This window comes from Podarcis muralis, chromosome 9 (genome assembly GCF_964188315.1).
Source record: "Podarcis muralis chromosome 9, rPodMur119.hap1.1, whole genome shotgun sequence".
Taxonomy (NCBI): Eukaryota; Metazoa; Chordata; class Lepidosauria; order Squamata; family Lacertidae; genus Podarcis; species Podarcis muralis.
The window spans coordinates 77,388,755-77,412,509 of NC_135663.1; the positions used below are offsets into that span (position 1 = coordinate 77,388,755).

General features: G+C 44.0%; 1 protein-coding gene across 1 annotated transcript; it reads left to right on the forward strand.

The window, feature by feature from the left end:
* The first annotated feature begins 199 nt into the window (after window positions 1–199).
* Window positions 200–23,166, forward strand: ITFG2 (integrin alpha FG-GAP repeat containing 2). Its single transcript, XM_077934467.1, has 12 exons — window positions 200–381; window positions 3,101–3,196; window positions 4,964–5,005; window positions 8,214–8,388; window positions 9,078–9,217; window positions 10,316–10,461; window positions 12,978–13,072; window positions 13,737–13,790; window positions 16,438–16,529; window positions 18,831–18,948; window positions 21,356–21,529; window positions 22,891–23,166. Exons 1-12 carry the CDS (start codon window positions 286–288, stop codon window positions 23,031–23,033), a joined length of 1,371 nt encoding a protein of 456 aa, XP_077790593.1. The 5' UTR covers window positions 200–285; the 3' UTR covers window positions 23,034–23,166.
* Window positions 23,167–23,755: the final 589 nt, after the last annotated feature.

Sequence of the window (23,755 nt, forward strand, 5' to 3'; positions counted from 1 at the left end):
ATTCCCTGTATTCTTGGGTTTTTAATCTGAGGAAGGGCAGAGGCAGCGCTCCGGAAGCACAGCCTTCCGAGAGGCACAAAAATGGCGGAAGGAACCAGGAAGCTCTGCCTTCACGCATGAGTTGGGCGACTCTTCCATCGGCGTACCTCTACGCGCGTTCCCTCCGCGAACGGCGCTCCCTTACTGCGCTCTCGCTTGTCCACCGCGTCCTAGAGCGGCTGCCCGCACCACCCACGCCTCCGCTCTGGCCAAAAGGCCTCGGGCCTCTGTGGTGCGGGGCGCGCCATGAGGTCGGTCAGCTACGTGCGGCGGGTGACGCTGGAGTTCGGCGGGAGCCTCTTCCCGCGCGCCGTGTGCCTGGGCGACGCCGACAACGACGCGGTAGGAGCGCGCGCGGGGCAGGCCCAAGCCTTGCCGCCGCCGCCCCTCCTCAGCCCGGAGCCCCGCCAGCTCCAGTCGCGAGCGGCTCCTCTAAGCGGAGTGACTGAAGTGGGCAGAGAAAGTAAACAGCCCAGCGAGGCGAGAGCGGGATTGGGAGGGAGCGAGGAGACGCGCTGAGGAGCCTCCAGGACGGGCCGAGGGCTCCGTAATGGAGAGAAAGGGAAAATAATAAGAGCGCCTCATCTGAAATCCTGTGGAAAGTTAGATGAGGTATTACTGACACGAATAGGAGTCGCCCAAAATGCAGCTGTTATCCGAATGATTCATGTGCCAACTGAATTTGTAATTAGAAGTGTGTGTGTGTGTGTGTGTGTGTGTGTATGTGTATATGTATATATATGTATATATATATATATATATATGCTTTCGTAGATTTTCACGGGTATAGGAATGCAGGTTTTGGTGTCCTCGGGTGTCTTCCCGTGTAAAAGTTGGGGTGTCTAGGCGACGTTTCGACGAGGTCTCACTCGTCATCTTCAGGCTGGTGCTTTCGGCTTCTTGTTACTGGAACAGAGCAGGATCTCAGTGTTTGAGTTCCTATAAATACTGTGAGGAGGTGTGGTATTTATAGGAACTCAAACACTGAGATCCTGCTCTGTTCCAGTAACAAGAAGCCGAAAGCACCAGCCTGAAGATGACGAGTGAGACCTCGTCGAAACGTCGCCTAGACACCCCAACTTTTACACGGGAAGACACCCAAGGACACCAAAACCTGCATATATATATATGTATATATACATACACACGCACACACACACATATATATATATATATATATATATATATATATATACATATACACATACACATACATACACACACACACACACACACACACTTCTAATTACAAATTCAGTTGGCACATTAATCATTCGGATAACAGCTGCATTTTGGGCGACTCCTATTCGTGTCAGTAATACCTCATCTGACTTTCTACAGGATTTATATATTATATATTAAATGTATATATATATATATATATGAGAACCGCAGCAATGTAAGAACTGGACAACAAACAATGATCAAGGAGCGCGGGAAACCACTTTGATTACATTGTACAAATTTGGAATTATTTTGATATTAAGTGGTATCTACAATTGGCAAAAAATGTGGTAATATTGGGTAAACGTTTGGAAACGAATAAAAAAGTATTTTCAAAAAAGAAAGTAAACAGCCCCTCAGAGCGGCTTGTCCCGGAGTTTGAGGGATGCCAGTGCTTCGAGTTTTAGGATACCTAGGTATCCTCCCTCAGGCTTCCTTCAGCCTGCAGTGCTAACAGCAGATTAGTTGTGCTGCAGGACTTGCATAAACTCAGTGCCTGCAACTGGCAGCATGAGAATAGTCTTGAGGAGAGTACTTATTATTATTACTGTATTATTAATTAGAGGGACACGGGTGGTGCTGTGGGTTAAACCACAGAGCATAGGACTTGCTGATCAGAAGGTCGGCGGTTCAAATCCCCACAACGGGGTGAGCTCCCGTTGCTCGGTCCCTGCTCCTGCCAACCTAGCAGTTCGAAAGCACGTCAAAGTGCAAGTAGATAAATAGGTACCACTCTGGCGGGAAGGTAAACGGTGTTTCCGTGCACTGCTCTGGTTTGCCAGAAGCGGCTTAGTCATGCTGGCCACATGACCTGGAAGCTGTACTGCGGATCCCTTGGCCAATAAAGCGAGATGAGCGCCCCAACTCCAGAGTCGGTCACGACTGGACCTAATGGTCAGGGGTTCCTTTACCTTTACCTATTATTAATTAGATTTATATACTGCCCTCCATCACAAGATCTCAGGGCAGTCCACAGGATAAAAATACAAGGTGAAACCACCAGTAAATAGTTAAAACAAAAACAAAAAAATACCTCTCCACAAACACATTTACAGTGGTGCCTCGCAAGACGAAATTAATCCGTTCCGCGAGTCTCTTCGTCTTGCGGTTTTTTCGTCTTGCGAAGCACGGCTATTAGTGGCTTAGCAGCTATTAGCGGCTTAGCGGCTATTAACGGCTTAGCGGCTTTAAGAAAAAGGAAACAAACTCGCAAGACGTTTCGTCTTGCGAAGCAAGCCCATAGGGAAATTCGTCTTGCGGAACGACTCAAAAAACGGAAAACTCTTTCGTCTAGTGAGTTTTTCATCTTGCGAGGCATTCGTCTTGCGGGGCACCACTGTAAAAGGCTGCAGAATATTAATCAGAAAGAAAAACAATCACAAATACAATATACAAATTAACATATAACACTAACAAACAATTTAAAACCCTCCCACCAATAAACAACCTGCACTCAAATTAAAACCCATTCCTTTAAAACTATAATTTGAGTACAAGGGGGCTGGCCCACACCCTCATTCCACCCCCAAAGTGCCACGCCTAAAGGGACCATGCTGTTGCCCTTTGCTGGCAGCCCCACCAGGACAGGCAGTTTCAGAAAACCTCAGACAGACCAGGCTTAGGAATACTGGCCCCTAGTTTCTGCTTCTGCCATTTATTAGAAAGTGGTCATAAAGTGGGGTCATCCTATGGAGATCATTTTGATCACAAAATTGGCTTGCAGGGAAAGGGTTCATCACCTATTTCAACACCATTGTTCTTGTTTATGTTATAAAATGCAATAAAACTAAAAGGAGGGAAACGCCTTCTTGTTAATATCAGTTCTTTTTCTTTCCAGCTAAATGAGTTAGTGGTGGGAGACACTAGTGGAAAACTATTCATATACAAGAGCGATGAAAGCAAGCCTTGGAATGTGCGCTTATGTCAAGGAATGGTAAGTAGAAATGGAAGTTTGTAGTCCTCTGAATTCTTCTACCTCCGGTGACCTTTGTGCAGTTTCTAAGTAGATGCCATACATAGGCTGATGGATAGAATCAAAGAATTTTTGAGAGTTGCAAGGGACCCTAAGGATCATCTAGTCCAGCCTCCTGCAATGCAGGAATCATAGCTAAACAATCCCTTGCAGATGGTCATCTAACCTGTTTAAAATCCTCTAATGAAAGAGAGTCCACCACACTTGAGGCAGTCCACAGACACCAACAAACTCAAATCCATCTTTTTTCAGATTTAAGTTCTGAATTACCACAACAGTTTATAGCGATTTTATCTAACTCCTTTTTCCTGGTCGGTCCCCCCCCCTCACTAGTTCATAGGGCATGTTACAAAGCTATTATCGTCACTCAAAAGAAACCAAACAATTTCTGTCAAGGTTGTGTGAATAAAGGTTTCAGAAAGTCATCTCTTGGATTTCTATATAAGGGGCAGGCTAACAGATGTGTGATGTCTCCCACCTGAAATTGACCAGAAATACAATGACTGACTGCATATGGTGGGCATGACTTGGAGACACAGCCCCAAAATAGCATTTTTTAAGGAAACTGGTGAGAGTTTGGTCACATAACTAGTCCCAAAATGCTTTGTTCTCAAGAGTGGATACCAAGGGAAACATTTGGTGTTTCTAATTAGTGTTAGATCCCTTCCGGATCCTATTCAGAACAGTCAGTCTCTTAGTTGACACTTATTCAAGGTAAAAGTAGGGCTCAACTCTGGAAAATAATAGTTCAAAACATATTTCCAGAGTAGGCATAGGCATTGGTGCTGCCTCTCTACTCATAATTAGACAGGTGTTTACACCGTAAACCATTTCCTAAATCTAGGGAAGCTCCTAAAATGGTTTTAATTCCTGCTTGCCGTTCAGATTCTGTTTTCATTATTCCACTGGGTTTCTTCACTGCCCAGTTATGAATGACCACCTGTAGAACAACTGGGGACCTCTTTCTAGAAGAGTCATCATAGGAATTTGGACTTTCCGTCTCATTCACTACCTTTCCAAGTATTTTTTATTAATCCATCATTTGCTGCCTTTCACTCTCATCTGCGCTGTAGAGCAGGAAACTTGGAATGCCAAACTGAAGCCTCCAGAGTCCATTGAAAGACATGAGATTGGGGCTTGAATGATTAGATTAGGTGATGGGCCGAGAACAATTCATTGGAAGGTAGCAAGTGATTTATCAGCATATTTATCCACCATCAGTAGCCGTGGGCCTGAAGGGGTTATGGAAAGTGACTCCTCCAAGGCCATCTCTTGAGCATTCATATTGGTGTAAAAACAGGTTTCTCAGTTCAAATTTCAATCTTGATAGATGCCATTTAATTGTTTTGTTACTGGATCTGATAGCGACTTAGGAAACTCCGGCCTGTCTTCATTTTGATGTACCTTCAGACCATCACTAACTTGAGTTTAGGAAGGTTTTGGACAAAGTCCCCCTTGATATTCTTGCAGAGAAATGCTGGTTAGACAATGTTACCATTAGGTGGATTTGTAGCTGATTGACTGACTGTCCCAAAGAGGATTTCTAGGTAAAAATGGCAGAGAGTAAGGCTGCTTGTCCTTGAGCTTCATTAGAATTTAGTGCTTATAGTTTTATTTATTTGCATTTATTATCTGTCTTTACCACCTTTCCCTTCTTGTTAGTTAAGGATTTTTAAACTGAAAATTGTTATACTTATTTTTTAAAAATTCTTTCTGTCTTTCTTCCAGCTTACTTGTGTTGGTGTTGGGGATGTATGTAATAAAGGAAAGGTAAAAAAATATTCACAGCTTATATTTATGTGCTATTTCTTTGCTGATATACTACTAAATAACCTCAAACTCTTCCTGAAATTCTGGGAGAGAAGAAGGATAATGAGTTCCTCAACATTGGGCTCAAACATTGAACAAGTCGGCCTCTGTCAAATGGCAAGAAAAGTGATATATTTCATATTGTTGTGAAAATGTTGGGAATAAACACTGAAATCTTATGTACATTTCCATAGAAATACAGTATTGGGAATTACTTCCCCGTAACAATGCTGAACCTTAGAATGAGACTGAAATAAGGGTTGCATATTGATGATAATTAACTTATAGCCCACCTTTTTCCCTGACAGGGACTCAAGGTGACTTACAGAAAATAAGAATAGCTAAAAGCAAAGAAAAATCCCAACCATTAAAAAACACACACACACACACAGACAGCCATGAGATTTGTTAAAAACGTAATTACAATAAGAACAGCACAGCAACAACCTCTTCATTAAAAACAATCAGTTCTGTTGGGAATTTGATATAAGATACACACACAGTGGAAGTGTTCACAGTACCAGTCACCACACAAAAACAGAGTAAGGTTCAAATCTTTTACTATTGTAGAAGTACCGTATTTTTCGCTCTATAGGATGCACTCTTTCTCCTCCAAAAATTAAAGGGAAATGTGTGTGCGTCCTATGGAGTGAATGCAGGCTCCTTGGCTTCAGCAATAGCAAAGCGCTGAGGGAGCGCTCCCTTCGCGCTCCGCAGGCTTCGGGTTTCTTTTGCTGAAGCCGGGAGAGCGCAGCGCGAGTTCCTGCTACGCTCCGCAGGCTTCGGGTTCCTTTTGCTGAAGCCGGGAGAGTCTTGCTCTCCCGGCTTCAGCAAAAGGAACCTGAAGCCTGTGGAGCACAGCGGGAACTCGTGCTGCGCTCCACAGGCTTCAGGGATAGCCAGACTCTCCTGGCTTCAGCAGAGAGGGAGAGCTGCGCAGCGCCCCTTCAGCCAAGCAGGAGGAGAAATGGAAGGGGCTCCCTTTCTCCTGCCGCTTTGCTGAAAGGGCGCTGAGCAGAGAGGGGGAGAATTTTTTTTTCTTGTTCTAAAACAAGGTGTGTCCTATGGTCTGGTGCGTCCTATAGAGCGAAAAATACGATAATATGTTCAGCAAATAGCTCTGGACAAAGCTATACATGGAAAAGTTGGAGGCTTTTCAGATACAGAGATTTACTGATACATACAGATATAGAATATCACTGTTGCTCTAATCCACACCCACTAAACAAGACAGACTGAACACTAGAACTAGATGACATACATCAGTCACAGATAAAGTCAGGGCTCTGAGCCGTTACTACAGCAACTGGCTCATTTGACCTTGCATCTATGATTACCTTACCCAAAGGGTGATTTATTCTCATGAAAGGGATTAGCTCCTTCCAACGTCCAGCTACTCACAACAGTTCTCAGAAGGCTGTTGGAATAAGAAGGTCTTCAGTTGGCCTTCAGTTGAAGGCCAACGAGGAGGGAGCCAATTAACTTCTCTAGGGAGGGAGTTCCAAGGTCTGGGAGCAGCCACAGCAGATACGGCATTATATAAATAACAAGGCACTTTAGAAGATGAGCGCCTTTCTTGAGGGTCTTATAATTTAGAAAATAGACACAAAGGCGTCGGCCCAGAAAGCGGGGAGAAATGTAGGCAGGGTAGAAAAAGGGGAAAAGGCAATTATGTCAGTTAAATTAATTGCAGTAGGGAATGGGGATGAGGAAGGTGTTCCAGTGGTGGAGTTAGAGGGGGAACTTGGAGGACAGTGAGAGGTGAGGCAGTTTGAGGCATAAGGAAGAAAGGATGGGGTGGTAGTGCGGGAGCAGGAGAGCTTTGGATGGCTAAGCGTGTTGGAGCAGGATGAACAGCCCTGTGGTTTTAAGGGCAGGTTATAAATGATTTAGACGCGGGTGGCGCTGTGGGTAAAACCTCAGTGCCTAGGACTTGCCGATCACATGGTCGGCGGTTCGAATCCCCGTGGCAGGGTGAGCTCCCGTCTTTCGGTCCCAGCTCCTGCCCACCTAGCAGTTCGAAAGCACCCTTAAGTGCAAGTAGATAAATAGGTACCACTTTATAGCGGGAAGGTAAACGGCATTTCCGTGTGCTGCGCTGGTGCTGGCTCGCCAGAGCAGCTTCGTCACGCTGGCCACGTGACCCGGAAGTGTCTCCGGACAGCGCTGGCCCCCGGCCTCTTAAGTGAGATGGGCGCACAACCCTAGAGTCGGACACGACTGGCCCGTACGGGCAGGGGTACCTTTACCTATAAATGATTTATGAAATGAGACTACTAAATTCTATACATGCTTTGTCACTGATAAACTTGGAAGGGAATTGTGTATAGTAAATATGCAATAAATATTTTCCGCTTTAATAATGACTCTTTTATATGTTTTCATTTTGTGTACCGCATTTTTCGCTCTATAGGACGCACCCGGCCATAGGACGCACCTTGTTTTAAAGGGGGAGAACAAGAAAAAAAACCTCTCCCTCTCTGCGCAGCGCCCCTTCAGTGAAGCGGCCGGAGAAACTGAGTCCCTTCCATTTCTCCTCCCGCTAAGCTGAAGGGGCGCTGCACCATAGCTGAAGGGGCACCTACCCTTCAGCGAAAGGAACCCGAAGCCTCCGGAGCGCAGCGGGAGCTCCTGCCGTGCTTTGGAGGCTTCAGGTGGCTATCTTTGAAGCCTGGAGAGCGAGAGGGGTCGGTGCGCACCGACCCCTCTCGCTCTCCAGGCTTCAGCGAAAGCAACGCGAAGCCTCCGGAGCGCGGTGGGAGCGCTCCCACTGCACTTCGAGGCTTCACGTTGCTATTGCTGAAGCCAAGGAGCCTGCATTCGCTCCATAAGACATACACACATTTCCCCTTAATTTTTGGAGGGGGAAATGTGCGTCTTATAGAGCGAAAAATACGGTAGGTCTTGCTGTTTCTCTGCCGCCTAATTTGATGTTGCCTTTTAATTTTTTGATTGTATTTTAACATTTTTATTGTAAGCAGTCCAGAGAACTCCAGTTATGGGGTGTCATTAAAAATCATTAATAAATTTGTTCTCCGTCACTGCCAATGGGTTTGCCCAATACTTTTTTAATGCATGGAGCTTATCGTTATGAGTGTCAGTTGCCTCATTGCTCATGCTATCCTCTCTTTCTTACCACCTCTTATTTATCCATACATTTCTCTGTCAGAATGTGGTTGTTGCTGTGAGTGCTGAAGGGTGGTTTCATCTCTTTGATCTCACTCCGTCCACCAAGCACCTTGATGCCTCAGGCCACCATGAACTCCCAACAGCAGAAGACCAGAAGCTTGGGTTCAAGCAGCACATTCCTGCCAACACCAAAGTTATGCTGATTAGTGACATTGGTGAGCAATGGCAACATGGAGTGCAAGGGCTTCATAGAGCATAGGAAATTCAGTGAGAGTGGGTGGGAGAAGTGACACAAGCCAATGAGGAAGCAGAAGAAGAAAAAACCCCAAAGAACTTCTCTGTCTTTCTGAAGTCGTGAGTGTTCTTCTGCAACTTGAGACAGAGAAAGAACAAACATAAGACCAAATCTCAGCCAGCAGAAATAATAATGCAAATTAAGCACTTGTACTAGGGGTTTTTAAGGAAAGATTTATTTTATTTTTAGTTGAAATGGCAGTGAGGGCTCCCCCCCCCCCAAAGTTGCAGTCATGATCAAACCATCCCTTAAAACTAGAAAAGTTCGACTGTGGCTCCCCAGTGTTTTAAACTGTTAGAGAGGTCCTTCAGCTCATTTATGAGTAAATCATAGATAGCTAAGATGCTATGGTTTAGGCCTGTAAGATTTAAGGAGCAGATTTCATGAAAGTGGTTGGTATTCAGCAGCTGAGTGAGAGCTATCCACCTACTGGTGAGTTGTTGGTGTCTACCCTTTAAAAGGTACCAAAGGAGAAAACAGCAGGATCTCATCTCCCACTCCCACCTTTTATTTTCTCGGTCTCTCTCCACCCCACCCACCTTATCCCCATCTGCACATTGTAGCATTCTGCCAACACACAAACCTTAAGCTGTATTTTGCTTTCTGCAGATGGAGATGGAAAGAGTGAATTGGTGGTGGGATATACAGACCGTGTGGTGCGAGCCTTTCGCTGGGAAGACACATCTGAGAGTTCAGAGAATATCACGGGACAGTTGGTGCTACTCAAAAAGTGGTTGCTGGAGGGACAGGTAGGAAATGCAGTATGTGGGCACCTGTTAGGAGAACAGGCTTTGGAAGCAAGGAGCCAACTTCGGAAGAAAGAACCTCCTTCGTGTAGGTGGTTGAGACTAACCACTTGCTTGATGGATCCTTGTCCTTCTAGTAAAATCTCTCAGGGCTGGTCTGCCCATATGGATATTTGAGGTATTAAATGCTTTACTAAGGACTGGTGGAGTCCGTGTAACATTGTAGAGTTGTGTGTCACCTGCATACTGATATCAATGCATTCCCAAAGTCCAGATGACTCCACTCAGCAGTTTCATGTAGATATTAAATAGCATTGAGGATAAAATTGAGCTTTAAGGAACCTCATGTTGGAGGGTCCACTTGGTCAAGCCGTATTCCCCAAGCACCACCTTCTGGAGACAACTACCCAAGTAGGAGCAGAATCACTGTGATAATAGGTCATCTACTCCCAGCTTGGACAGTCACTCTAGAAAGTGACTATAGTTAGCACTATAGAAAGATGCTATAGTTAGCAGTCCTGGAGAATCAACCAAGTGGTCATGGAGAACAGGCATGCTGTCGCTGTCCCTTACCCAACACAAGTTGTCACACAGGGCGACTAAGGTGATCTTAGTGCCAAAACTGGGCCTGAGCCCTCATTGAAATGGCTTTTGAAAATCAGTTTCATCCAAGAGTGCCTTGCACAGGAAGGCCCATTTACAATAGGCCTATAGTTCAAGTCTTTAGGATCTAATGAGGATTTCTTAAGGAATGGGCTCCTGCCTCTTTCAGACACCTTGGGACCATCCTTTTAGAAAAGCATTCATTACCTCCTTGGTCCAGTCCTGTGGAGGGAGTAGAAACCAGACTGGACAGGACTGGAGGAGAGAGAGCTGAGAGAGCAGGTGTGAGCAGCATGCTGCAGGAGTTGGGAGCTGAAAGGTAGCAAGAAGGGAAATGGGGTGGTACTTGGAGAAGAAAGATGGGTTAAGGGGTGGCTTTTTTGGGAATAGGGGAGACAGTGACATGTTTAAATGCATGGTAGTCAGCTCATTCAGCAAAGGCAAGTGGTGGTTTAACCAGTTACTTGGGTTCCATTTTCTCTCTCTTGGCTAAAATAGGTGGATAGCCTATCTGTAAATCCAGGCTCAGACTGTTCTCCTGAGATGATGGTGTCCCAGCCTGGGTGTGGTTATGCAGTCTTACTGTGTACTTGGAAAACAGAGCAGCAGTCTCCGACAGAGAGGATAGACAGTTCAGCTAGCAGGTGAGACTACTGGAATCCAATGGGACAGAGCAAGACAGTCTGACCATCCCTATTTATATTATGGAGCTTCAGGAACAGCTTCATGATTACAATGGCTTGGAGCAGTATCCAACTAAACAGTTCTGCTAATGGACTTTGGACTGCACAGGGGAACTTCTTCTCCCCTGCTCTCCCCACATTTCCCCTCAGTTATGTTCTGGATTCCCCCCCAACTTTCTGGAACAGATCGGGGAAGGCATGCAGGGAGAGGAGGGGCGGGAAGTTGTGTAGCGCAGAAAAATAATAATGCTTGGGCTAACAGAACTGTTTAGCTGAATGCCTCCTTTGGGTTTACAGTGGTACCTCACAAGACGAATGCCTCGCAAGACGGAAAACTCGCTAGACGAAAGGGTTTTTTGTTTTTTGAGCTGCTTCGCAAGACGATTTTCCCTATGGGCTTGCTTCGCAAGACGGAAACGTCTTGCAAGTTTGTTTCCTTTTTCTTAACACCGTTAATACAGTTGCGACTTGACTTCGAGGAGCAACTCATAGCACGCGGTGTGGTAGCCTTTTTTGAGGTTTTTAAAGACTTTGGTGATTTTTGAAGCTTTTCTAAAACTTTCCCGACACCGTGCTTCGCAAGACGACAAAACTCGCGGAACGAATTAATTTCGTCTTGCGAGGCACCACTGTATTTAGTTTTCTGTTACAAAGCCTGAACAATTTTTTTGCCATCAAAATCATGACTATATGGCTATGTATTATTCAGTCAGTTAGAAGTTTGATAGGAATATCTACTTGTGGGGATTCCCCTGTTTCACTTTTTACGAGTGTTTGCCAAACTAAAGAATCTTTCCATATTGCTGTGTTTTAAATTTAAGCATGGGACCCGGGTGCAAGAATTTTGGAAGCGGAAGGAATAAAATAGCAGGCAATGTTTGGCCCAAACAGACATCAGTTGGCCATAATTACTGGCATAGTTACTGATAGCACCCACCATGCTAGGAGAGACATACATAGGACCATATCTACTTATGGAATACCAGGAGGTGAAGTTACCCAGGGAGCGAGGTACTGTGCCTCCAACGTTATTCATGTCCATCTTCATTCCATGGAGCCACGAAGCTACAAGTGAATCCTCGCAGGAAACACCAGGCAGCTTGGTATTCCAGAAGGAGCATTTCTGTGCGGTGGAATGAAGGAGGAGGTTTTTTATTCCTGCTTGGCCAGCCAGTCTGGAGAGTGGAAGATGACAATTCTCCCTACAACGATCTACATGTGACCCTGCCCGTCCAGTCAGAGGAGAGGAGGCATCCCAGTGTTAAGGCTGTCCTCCAGGAGACTGGGAATAGAAATTCACAATATAGTGGTACCTCGGGTTACATACGCTTCAGGTTACAGACTTCACTAACCCAGAAATAGTACCTCGGGTTAAGAACTTTGCTTCAGGATGAGAACAGAAATCATGCGGCGGCGGCAGCAGGAGGCCCCATTAGCTAAAGTGGTGCTTCAGGTTAAGTTTCAGGTTAAGAACGGACCTCCGGAACGAATTAAGTACTTAACCTGACGTACCACTGTAAGAATTTCCTTTCATTCCAGGATGATGAGGAACCATTTGTGAGCACTCATTGGGTTTGGTCAGTCAACTAGCTACAGATCCACCTAACAGTTACTTCGTCTAACCCACATTTTACCAGCTTCTTCGCAAGAAGATCATGGGGGACTTTGTCAAAAGCCTTACTGAAATCAAGATACTCTAAATCCACAGCATTCCTCGGATCCACCAAGCTTGTAACTCTATCAAAAAAAGAAAAGAAAGGAGATTCATCTGACATAACTTGTTTTTGAGAAACCCATGCTGGGTCTTAGTAATCACAGCATCCTTTTCTAAGTTCTCACAGACTGACTGTTTAATGATCTGTTCTAGGACCTTTCCTGCTATCAATGTCAGGCTGACTGGTTGGTAGTTATCTGGGTCTTCTTTTTCCCCTTTTTGAAGAAGGGGACATTTGCCTGCTTCCAGTCTGCAGGAACACCACCAGTTCTCCAAGAATTCTCAAAGATTATAGACAGAGACTTTGAGATTACATCCACAAGCTCCATTAGTACCTTGGGTTAACAAAGATATAAGCATCAGAACAGGTTGCATAATATTTTAGGGGTCTTCACCTGCTAATGCAGTGAAGAAGTAGAGGGCAGCTTGGAGCTGCTTATTCTCAATGCTTTTTCAAAGCTCAGTGATAGATGAACATCAACACAAAAGTTTGCTAACCTAGCACTTATATTTTGGGGATTTGGTAGAAAGAAGGTTATCATACCTGTAACCCAGGGAAAGAATTCTGTGTCTCTGCTAAGACTTGCCACTCATCCACTTTAAATGTTATTTCTGTTTACCCAACTACCCCTTTAGAGATATGCAGGAGACCCACATTTTGACAAGAGTCACTTAGCAACATCAAATCTAGTTAAGGGTATGAGACTCCAAGATGTTACTGCTATCACAACCAGATATCCCTTCAGGCTTTGCTTTCTTCTAGGGAAGCTCCAGTTCGGGATGTCATTCTCCATCAGACATCAGGTAGAATTCACAACAAGAATGTTTCCACTCACCTCATTGGCAGCATTGGCAGAGGTAAGTGGAAGAAATTCTGGCCTTGGTAAAAATGAGGAAATGGAGTGGATTTGTGTGGAGAAGAGTTCAAGCCTGCATGATCTAGTTAGGTTCCATCTTTGCACCTAAGGCAGGTTGCTCACCTAGAACTTTTCTGTGCAGCTGCTGTTCCTCTTTCCAAACCTGCTCTCACACAGACATACTTTTGTTCTACTGGATTCTCATTCTAACCCCTGCACAACTTCAGCCTCTTTCCTCCTATGACTAGCACTCCTCCTCTCAACTTTGGCCCAGCGAAGTCAGCATGTCACAGGGTGAAAACGGATTGTAGAGAGGCTGACTTAAAATTTACACAGCACTCTTGGAATGTTCAGAGCACTTCACTTACAGTATTTTGCTTCCACCACATCTTTTACTCAATCTAAACAACTAATGGAGCACCTTCCTCCATTAGTGTGCATAAGGGTGGGTAGAAAGAGGCTCCTGTTTCCTCAGAGATGGGGTGGAGGGAGGGGGGAATTTTTCCAGGCTTTCAACTCAGTAAAAGTACAAGACTTCTATCATATGTTTTCTGCTTTGTAATTTTGAGGGATGAAAACACTTAGAGAGGCAGTAATCGAAGCAAAATGCTGCACTCGAAAGCTTTGGCTCTGCTGCTTTCCCAACTTGGGTTCTGTCTTTGCAGGGACTTCCAAGAAGCACGCTGGCTCAGGTCTGTTTGCACTCTGCACCTTGGATGGTAAGCCCTCTTGCTTTCCTGGAAAGGAATCTCTGCAAAGGATTTGGGACCTGAGCTGAAATAGCTTTCATGGTTAAGAAACTTCAAATTAGCAACCAACCCCAAAACAGAAACTGTCTCAAAACATTTTAATTCTGGAGACTACTTAAGGTACTTCCAGATTATCACTATTTTGCAGGAGAGATTCAAGTACATGCCAGAAATCTTGATTTGCACAATTAAAGTAGGTTAAAGGGCTCTTTTGCCCTAATGCAACAAATTCATGACAAAGAACAGGAAAGTGATGGAGAAATGCATTGGAAAGTGTGGAATAAACAAATGATTAACAAGAAGACATGTAAACATCCCACAAACAAAACAGATAGTCTGACCACTGTATAAGCTTCATGCAAGCAAATCAGAGTGAAAGCCAAATAAATAGGTTGTCTGAAGGAGCGCTTAGAAATATTTCCTCTAGTGCAGGGGTCAGCAAACTTTTTCAGCAGGAGGCTGGTCCACTGTCCCTCAGTCCTTGTGGGGGGCCGGACTATATATTATTATGATTATGATTATACAAATTCCTATGCCCCACAAATAACCCAGAGATGCATTTTAAATAAAAGCGCACATTCCACTCATGTAAAAACATGCTGATTCCCAGACCGTCCGTGGGCCAGATTTAGAAGGCGATTGGGCCAGATCCGGCCCCCGGGCCTTAGGTTGCCTACCCATGCTCTAGTGCAACCATCACATCCAGGAATATTAGAAGGAATATAGACTGAAAAACTTAACATCCCAGTTTGGAAGACAGCATTTAATTTCTGTCTAGTGTTTTAATTTATTTTGTCAACGCTATCTTGCACATGCCATACCACTTAGAATGATTCTATTGTGTGCATTTTGAAAACTGTCATCTTGGCTCACTGTTACTCTGAAATGACAGCTATGTTACTAAGGAAGGTTGAAGTCAATTTGCTTCAATTGTTTCATCATTCACATGTCACAGTTACCCTACTTGAAGATGAAGGAAAGAGAATGGATACAATCTTGAGGCAACTGAAGAATGCTTTGGAAATAAAAGGCAATGCCTATGTAGCATTATTGCCTCATTCAAGGTCAGGGGTGAGGAACCTTTTTCAGCCTGAAAGCTGCATTGCCTCATCAATAATCTAGGGGCCAGGTGGCGTGACAGGTGCTGTTATAGGAACAAAAGTCCAAAACGCTGTCCCTCCCCAGCCAGTGACGAGGGACAAAGGGTAGAAAGGTAGAAAAGTTTATTTCTAAGCAAAGGATGCACAAAACTTTTATACAATTGTAGCAAACACACAAACCACAGAAATGTGTGATCTCTTACATCACTATTGGCTTGGAAAGTGCATGGACAAAGCATGCTTAAGTCAGGTATTTTTCTTCTTGGCTACAGGACAGTTTATTATTGACCCTTGATCGAGCTCAGACCAGGCTAGGCATAGCTGACCTTGCAGTTGCAACTGTAGGTAGATCTTGTGGTCTAAGCAATTGTGGAACTGAGGAACTTTGTTTCTTTATACTCACAGAGGTGGTAGCTTAGGCACTCTCAACAGTGATGCTTAATGAATGTCTTAACACTTCAGCCCCTCCTGATCTTCCCCTCAGGTAGACTGAACCTTGTCTATCTAGGGAGTCCCTAACTGACAGCCACTTCACAATCTGTTCACTCTAACAGATAGCCACTATCTAAATTGCTCAGACAGAAAGTCCCTAGTTTAACCTAGGTCCTTGTCTAACCCACAGACAATCCCTGGCTCCCCTCTCTGAGACAGCCCTTACCCATCGCTATCTGACTGTTAACTGTCAGCTTTCAACTTAAATTCCACCCTCTCTTTCTCTCATGATTAGCTGATCTCCTCGCCAACCCCCACGGGTTGTTAGATCACAAGGAGGCAGACCGAAGGCCTGTCCCTCATAGACTGCTGTAGTTGTGGTATCTAAATCAGAATGGATGTGAGTGTTCTTGTCAGAAAAATGTATTGCAGATTGGTCACAGTGATCTACTGAAGGCTCACCTGGGCCAGATCATCGCTTTGGAAAGCTGGCTGACATTGTGCAGAAGTACACTTTGTATAGAATAGGTGTTCTGTCATGAGCTCAACACCTGTGATTGGTTGAAGGCATCACAAGTCTTCTACAACCTGTGCTCTAGCCTTTTACCCAACTGTTTCCTTGCCTCTATAGATGAATGATTTCTATGTTTTGGGTGAGGGTGCCCAGGTGATCTTCCATTTTCAGAGAGAGACAGAGGCCCAACAAGACCACCAGCCGTATTGGGGAGGCGGGGAGGACATCCATTTGAGACTTAAGTAAATCATAATGATCTCCAAGGCAAACCATCTTAATGCCTCTTCCTCATTGCTATCACTTAAAATGTCTGGAGCAACCCACAGCTTGAACTTAAGTAATAATCTATCTATGAAAAGGAAGTCAAAACAGACTTCCCCACCCTCAGAGTACTAAACATGAAATCAAGTTCATGTCAAGCCAAATATAATGAAAGACATTGGAATGGGAATCTACTGCACCCAAAATAATGCTTCTAATATAAACTCTGTGGCACAGCATAGGGATGGAAGAAAATTGTTGTCTTTTATGCTAGTTTAGAACTCTGCTTAACTTTCTCTTTCCCCTGTAGGGACACTCAAACTGATGGAGGGAGCTGACAAGCTACTGTGGTCAGTGCAGGTTGACCACCAACTTTTTGCTCTAGAAAAACTGGACGTTACTGTGAGTTCTGTTCTAGCTTGCAATAACCAGGTCATTTGCTTTTAGTAGTACAAAGTCAGACAAATTCTCCAGGTTCACGCTATTGGCATACCTCCTTTGGAGGAGAGTTTGCCAACACCCCTGCCAATGTAGGAAGAGCTTATTTGATCAGGTCAATGTCCCATCTGCTCCAACACCCTGTTCTCACAGGGGGACATCTGCAAACAGAAGGACTCTCCCCTCTTGTGGTTTCCAGCAACTGGGATTCAGAAGCACTGCTGCCTCTGACTGTGGGACAGAGCACTGCCTCCATCATGACTACTAGCCATTGATAGACCTCCTCCATGATTTGTCTAATCCTCTTTTAAAGCCATCATTGCATCCTGTGGGAGAGAGTTTCATACTTGAACTATGAACTGTGTGAAGAAGTACTTTCTTTTATTTATGCTAAACCTTTCAATATTGAACTTCATTATATGTCCACGGGTTCTAGTGTGATGAGAGAGAGAAACTTTATCTACTTTATCTACGGCTGTTTATAATTTTATAAACTTCTATCATGTCACCTCTTACTTGTCTTTTCTCTAAACTAAAAAGTCCCAAATGCTGCAACTTTTTCTCATAGGGGACTTGGTCCATCCTCTTCATCACCACTAGATGAGGTCCATGAGTGGTACTATGAAATTAATATCTTTTTGTCCTGACATGAATCACTTTGCACATTTTGTAGTGATTTGACTTTCTTTGCTTTACTAATCCCAGTTTGTTTGACAACACCTACAACTCACACAAATTTCTGGGCACCACTCAAGATGTAAGTTCAGGGTTGCTGTACCTCTGGTTGATTCTATGACACAATCACTTAGGGTATCTAATAAATGTGCCTCTTTTCCATGACTGAAACTCATATGTCTATGTGAGAGTAGCAAAAGTCATCCATTACTACAATTCCTATTTTGGATGCTTCCTTGAATTCGTTCTTCCTCTCAGTATGTCCTTGAGCAATTTGATCAGGGCAACAACAGAATGTCCTCAGTACTAAATTATTTTTTGGGCCAAATATCACACCTGTGGAGGGGTCTGCATTTTGTGGGATTTCTAGCTTGTTGGACTCAATGCCCTCTTTGACGTGCAGAGTGACATCACCTCTGGTACGTCCTTTTATGTCCTTCCTATAAAGTTTATATCCAGAGAGATAACCCTGTCCCACTGGTTCTCTTTGTTCCACCAGGTTTGTGTCAAGCCCACTATATCAATGCTGTCCCCTAAAACCAAGCACCCCAGTTCTCCCATCTTGGCTCAGAGGCTTCTAGCATTAAACACATGTATACAGTCTCTCTCTTCAGGTGTCTTTGGCAGTTTTGTTTGGACTTGTGGTGTTTTGGCCTCTCTGACTTACTATCCTGTGTCCCTGTGCTCATGTCTAGATCTAAGCCCTTTTAAATTTTCACCGATTTCATAATTTTAACCCCAGAGGTGGGATTTGTTGCAAATTGGACCCACTCAGCTGCCAGCTTTCTGGCTTCCACTTTGTTTTTCTTGCTAGATTCAGGGGAGAAGGAACTGATGCCCCAGTAAGGGGGTGGGGAAGCAAGATTGTTATTAGGTGAATGAGCATCAGAGGCAGTTGTATTGTTCTAAACAAGATGGTGCAAAGGAAGGTTGAAAGGAGGTATTTTAGCAACTTGTACCTGGAGAACTTGTCTGAACAAGTAACACTTACAGGAAACAGAGATTTCTGTTATTCTGATGGCTTATGAGAAGACGAATGTCTAAACTGAGATTCTATATTCATTTGTTTATGACACTTACGTACCACTTTTCCTTCAGAAAGTTCAGAGCATCTTCACAAAGCTCCAATAAATGTCTCATACACTCACTGAACAAGCTGAGTTACTTAGTTTTAACACTGTTAACAACACAGTGTACTTCTGAATCCATTCCATGGGCTCCTGCAAACTTTAGCCAGCAAAAGAGCTGCTTGCATGAATATCTGGTGTTGACACAGGGAGCTATAAAGTTGACTGTTCGATTTCCACTCCCCATAATGTTTTGCAGCTACTATATCCTTTGGGAATCTATTTTTATCTCATGAACAACCCTGAGATCTTATGATGAAGGGTGGTATATAAGCCTAATATATAAAAAACTGGCTATATTCATTAGGCTAGTTTCTTGTCTTGTTGCATCAACCTCCTTTATCTAATGTTAGTGACAAGCTGGGGCCAGATGAAAACATGTATGAGCATTGCTCACAGAGGTTGATGGGATTTCTACCTACCACAGGGAACTTCTGCTAATCAGAAAATTTTGAACCCTTAGGGCAATGGCCATGAGGAGGTGATTGCCTGCGCTTGGGATGGACAGACGTACATCATAGACCACGGCCGCACTGTGGCTAGGTTCCAAGTAGATGAAAATGTGAGTGCCTTCTGTGCAGGTGAGCTGCTTTCCTGTCAGCAGATCCACAGGCGTGGGAAATAACTGATTATCGTATGTGATAAAGTGTTCCTACCTCATTGGTAGAGCACTTTTTTCCTACAGAAGGTCCCAGCTTCATTCCCTATCATCTCCAGTGAAGGGGTCTCAGGTAGTAGGACTTGGAAAGGCCACTAAGACTTTGGGGAGTCACTGCAAGGTAGAGTAGACATTCCTGGGCTAGATGAATCAACAGCCTGACTCGCTATTAGGCAGCTTCGTATGTTCATGAGAAAAGCTTTCTGGTGGACTCTTCTACATTCAGTCAGGTAGACATAGCTCAGTGATAGAGTTTCACATCCAGCTTTCATAAGAACATAAGAAGAGCCCCTTTGGATCAGACGAAAAGCCTATCTAGTCCAGCACTGGCTTCTCTCAGTGGCCAACCAGATACCTATGGGGAGCCCACTACAGGAGCTCAGCAGCACTCTCCCTAGTTCAGCCTCTCGTATTCCTTGTTAAAAAGGATCTCCAGAGTTAGGAGGACTGAAAAGACACCTTCCAAGACCTTTGAGAGCTACTGCCAGTGAAAATAGAGAGTTATGGGCTAGATGGATACAAACTTCCATCTATGTGCCCATTAGCCCTGGCAGAGCATCCTAATTTGTTCTGTGAGGCTTTCCCCCTTGCACTCTTTTTCTTCTTGTAGTTGTTAGACTGCTCCATTTAGCATAGCCAAGGGTCAGGGATGACAGAAACCGTAGTCTAGCAAGGTCTCTGGACCTAAGATGGGAAAGACTGCTATAGATGAAAGGAAGGGAATTTATCTAGGGGTCTTAGTAGACCACTTAACAAGAGTCATCCATGTGATACAGCAGCAAAAAAATCTAATGCTATTCTTGGGTTAAACCACAGAGCCTAAGACTTGCCGATCAGAAGGTCGGCGGTTCGAATCCCCACGATGAGCTCCCGCTGCTCGGTCCCTGCTCCTGCCAACCTAGCAGTTTGAAAGCACGTCAAAGTGCAAGTAGATATATAGGTACCGCTCCGGCGGGAAGGTAAACGGTGTTTCTGTGCGCTGCTCTGGTTCACCAGAAGTGGCTTAGTCATGCTGGCCACATGACCCGGAAGCTGTATGCCGGCTCCCTCAGCCAATAAAGCAAGATGAGCGCCGAAACCCCAGAGTCGGTCACGACTGGACCTAATGGTCAGGGGTCCCTTTACCTTTTATTCTAGGCTGCATCAACAGAAGTATAGTGTCCAGATCAAGGGAGGTAATGGTCCCACTCTATTCTGCCTTGGTCAGGCCACACCTGGAATACTGTGTCCAATTCTGGGCACCACTATTTAAGAAGGATATTGACAAGCTGGAACATGTGCAGAGGAAGGGAACCAAGATGACCCAGGGTCTGGAAACCAAGCCTAACAAGGAACGATTGAGGGAGTTGGGTATGTTTAGCCTGGAAAAGAGGAGACTGAGAGGAGATAGGAATAGCCATCTTCAAATATCTTAAGGGCTGTCCCATGAAAAATGGTCAAGCTTATTTTCTTGTGCTCCAGAGGGTAGGGCCCAAAGCAATGGATTCATGTTACAAGAAAGGAAGTTGGGATGGAGAGGATTTCATTATCTAAGAAGTGATGCTCCAAATTAGATCTGTTGGAGATATGGACTATGCAAAAGGCTCTTCTGTATCTCCAGCAGATGTACCATGAAGCCAGAGCCAAGGTCAATACATTGCTGGCAAGGCATTTTTCAGCCATACTGACACCAAATAATATGATACTTCAACTCACAAGGAGAATAATCAAATAATGAAACACTGCTAAATAAATTTATGAACACACTACACATCAAACACAGGCATTTTGCTGTCTGCTATTCAAGACTTGATTAGGGAGTGTGGTGCAGTGGCAGGGTTTAAATTTTGCTTGTTTGTTTGTTTGTTTAGTTCTTTAATTCCTCCTCACTTTCTGCCATCAAGGTTGTGTCATCTGCATATCTGAGGTTGTTGATATTTCTTCTGGCAATCTTAATTCCGGCTAGGGATTCATCCAGCCCAGCCTTTCGTATGATGAATTATGCATATAAGTTAAATAAGCAGGAAGACAATATACAGCCTTGTCGTACTCCTTTCCCAATTTTAAAATAAATTGTGGTAAATCTGAACTAAATCATTAACTTTAATGGAAATCAACATATTAAGGCATTGTAGAGGTTTAAATCTGTGAAGTGCTTTTAGAGGCATGTGGGCATGCACTTCACTGCATCTCTCACAAACCTCCTTAATGGGAATTATGGGGAATTGTTTGACTCAGTAAAGAGAGATCTTAAGGTTTGGAGAGTGCTGGATCTTAGCTGGGTGGTGCCTCATCTCACTAATGCGCTTCTGGAGTTCCCTCTCCTTTGATGGCTGCTTTCCCTTCTCTAGGTCTCTATGCCTGCAAAGGAGGCTGCAATAGCCCTTGCCTGGTATACATCAGTTTCAACCAAAAGATCTACATCTACTGGGATGTGCAATTGGAGAGAATGGAATCCACCAGTTTGCTGAAGATACTAGAGAGTAACTCCGAATACAAAGATCTCCTACTCCAGCTGGGTGTGGGTATGTCCCAAGCCTCATATAACTTGAAGATGGTGAAAGTGTTCCTTGTAATAAATAGGACAGAAAGAGATGAAAGAAAGGGAAAAGAACCATAAGCAGCAAATTTAGAATTGTACCCTAAAATTGCAAAATTCTATGATTATATTTATGCAAAGCATTTAAAACACGCATTAGTAACTCCCCCCCCCTCCTGCTGTTTACAGATGTTTACAGACATTTCAGTATTTTTCTAAACCAGGTTAGTGGGTAAATTAACAAAGCAGACTGCATATGTATTATTAGTTCCCTGGTTGAATATTGAGCCATCTACATATGGGTTATGTTCCACTATTCACCCAAGGCAAGGACAAATGACTATTAGGGTTAATTAGGCTTCCTCATTCCAATTTTGGTCCCTGTCTTCATCCATTGTAGACATGTCTCTTCCTCTATTCTCTATTCTGCCTCGGGCTCAGGGTGTTATGTGTAGATACAGATTCAGAAGTTCTAGAGATGGACATGGATTTGGAGAAGAGCCATAGCACTGTGGTAGAACATGCTTTGCTTGCAGAATGTCCCTAATTCAGTCCCTGGCATCTCCAGGTAGGACTGGGAATGGCCACTATCTGAAGCATTGGAGAGCTGCTGCCAGTCAGTGCAGACATTACTGGTCTGACTCTAGGCAGCTTCCTAGGTTTCGTCCCCTGAAAACAGGAATGCCTCTTTCTTCTAAACTGAGGACAGGTGTTGTCTGTACACTTAAAAACATTTCTCTGCAACTGAAATAAATGGAGCACAGTAATTGCCTTGCTGGGAGCTCAGCAGTCTTTTTGTGATACCAGTGAGCCAGATGCCTCTAGGAATTGATGAAGCAGGGCACGAGGAAATAGCTTTCCCCTGCTTTTTGTTCCAAACATCTGGTTATTCAGAGAATGTTGCCTCTGTGCACAGATTTCATGGGCAGCAATCTATGAAATACCAATTTTCCATGAAGCTTTTAGAAATGGATGCCAAGACTGTTACTGAGCACACAGTGACCATCTTTTGCTGTCATATCATAGAACCAATATTGTGAATAGAGTGAGCATGCATTTGGATGTCCAGCAAAGATCAATGGTTGAATCTGTTCACAAGATAAATTCTAGATCAGTTGGCTGCAAAAAAGCTAGCTCTTGGATGCAAGATAATCTTGTGAATACAGCCTGAGATTCCCACAAACCACTGCCATACTTCTGAAGGGCAAAATATGAATTACAAGAGGTAATTCCTACAATCATTTTTATATGTTATTATATTGATAGGAGAACCAGTCACATACTGATTCTTGCTAAGGCTCCAGTACATCTCATCAGTATCTCTCTCTCTTTCTCTTTCTTTCATAGCTGGAGATGATGTTTCTGCAGTCAAAGATTTGATTCACAAGACACTCTACTTTCCAGAGGAGCAGCTAAATAGCCCTTCTCAGTTCATGCCCACAGCTAGATCCCCTTCCAGGAGCTATCCTATTTCCCAAGAGACCTTATGAGCAGATGACATATAGTCACACAGTGAACAGCTCTGCTTCTCATTCTGCTACCCCTCATTTGTGCAAATTAAGCACTCTTAAGAACCAGGACTTTGAATGAAGGAGTTGGAGTAGCAGCATGAATCTTCAAGTGAAGTTCAAGTCAGCCTAATAGGAAATGCCCTTTTCAATTTGTCTCTAGGTCCTCATTGCTGTTGTTACTTTCTCATCAGTCACTTTATCTGCTGAAAACTTTAATAAAGGTAATTTTAAAAGATCCAGGGGGAAACTGATGTGTTTGTTCATGTGTCTAGTTTGGATCGGTATTTGGATTGTCGGAATGAGCAATCTTTTGCCTTTTTTTTTTTTTAAAAAAAAAAAAGGCCCACCAGTTAGATCTTCATATGTTAACAGAGATGTGCAGGAGCTCATCACAGATAGCCATGCCTCCGCTGTGGCTATGAGAAACAAAAAAGCATTTATCTAAAAAAGACACCCCCCCAATCTATGAAAGTCTAGGAATTCTGTGTAAGAGAGAGTGTGGGTGGCCCTACCTACTTCTTCACTTGGTCCTGCCCACTGCTGTCATGCGGCCCCTAGAAGGCTAGCATCAAAGTCATGTGGTCCTTGGGCTGAAAAATGTAAACCCACTAATCAGTTCTATGTACAGGAACACCAGCAAAGAGCAAGGCACAAGTTGGCAGTAGCAACTGATTGCTGCTTATACAGCTTCTTTAAAAAAA

What these genes read in the sequence shown, in the direction of transcription:
- ITFG2 (XM_077934467.1), top strand. Translation starts at nt 286, where the DNA reads ATGAGGTCGGTCAGCTACGTGCGGCGGGTGACGCTGGAGTTCGGCGGG. An exon ending in GCGACGCCGACAACGACGCG is followed by an intron (nt 382 to 3,100) that starts GTAGGAGCGCGC and finishes TTTTCTTTCCAG; the next exon opens with CTAAATGAGTTAGTGGTGGG. An exon ending in TAGAAAAACTGGACGTTACT is followed by an intron (nt 16,530 to 18,830) that starts GTGAGTTCTGTT and finishes TTGAACCCTTAG; the next exon opens with GGCAATGGCCATGAGGAGGT.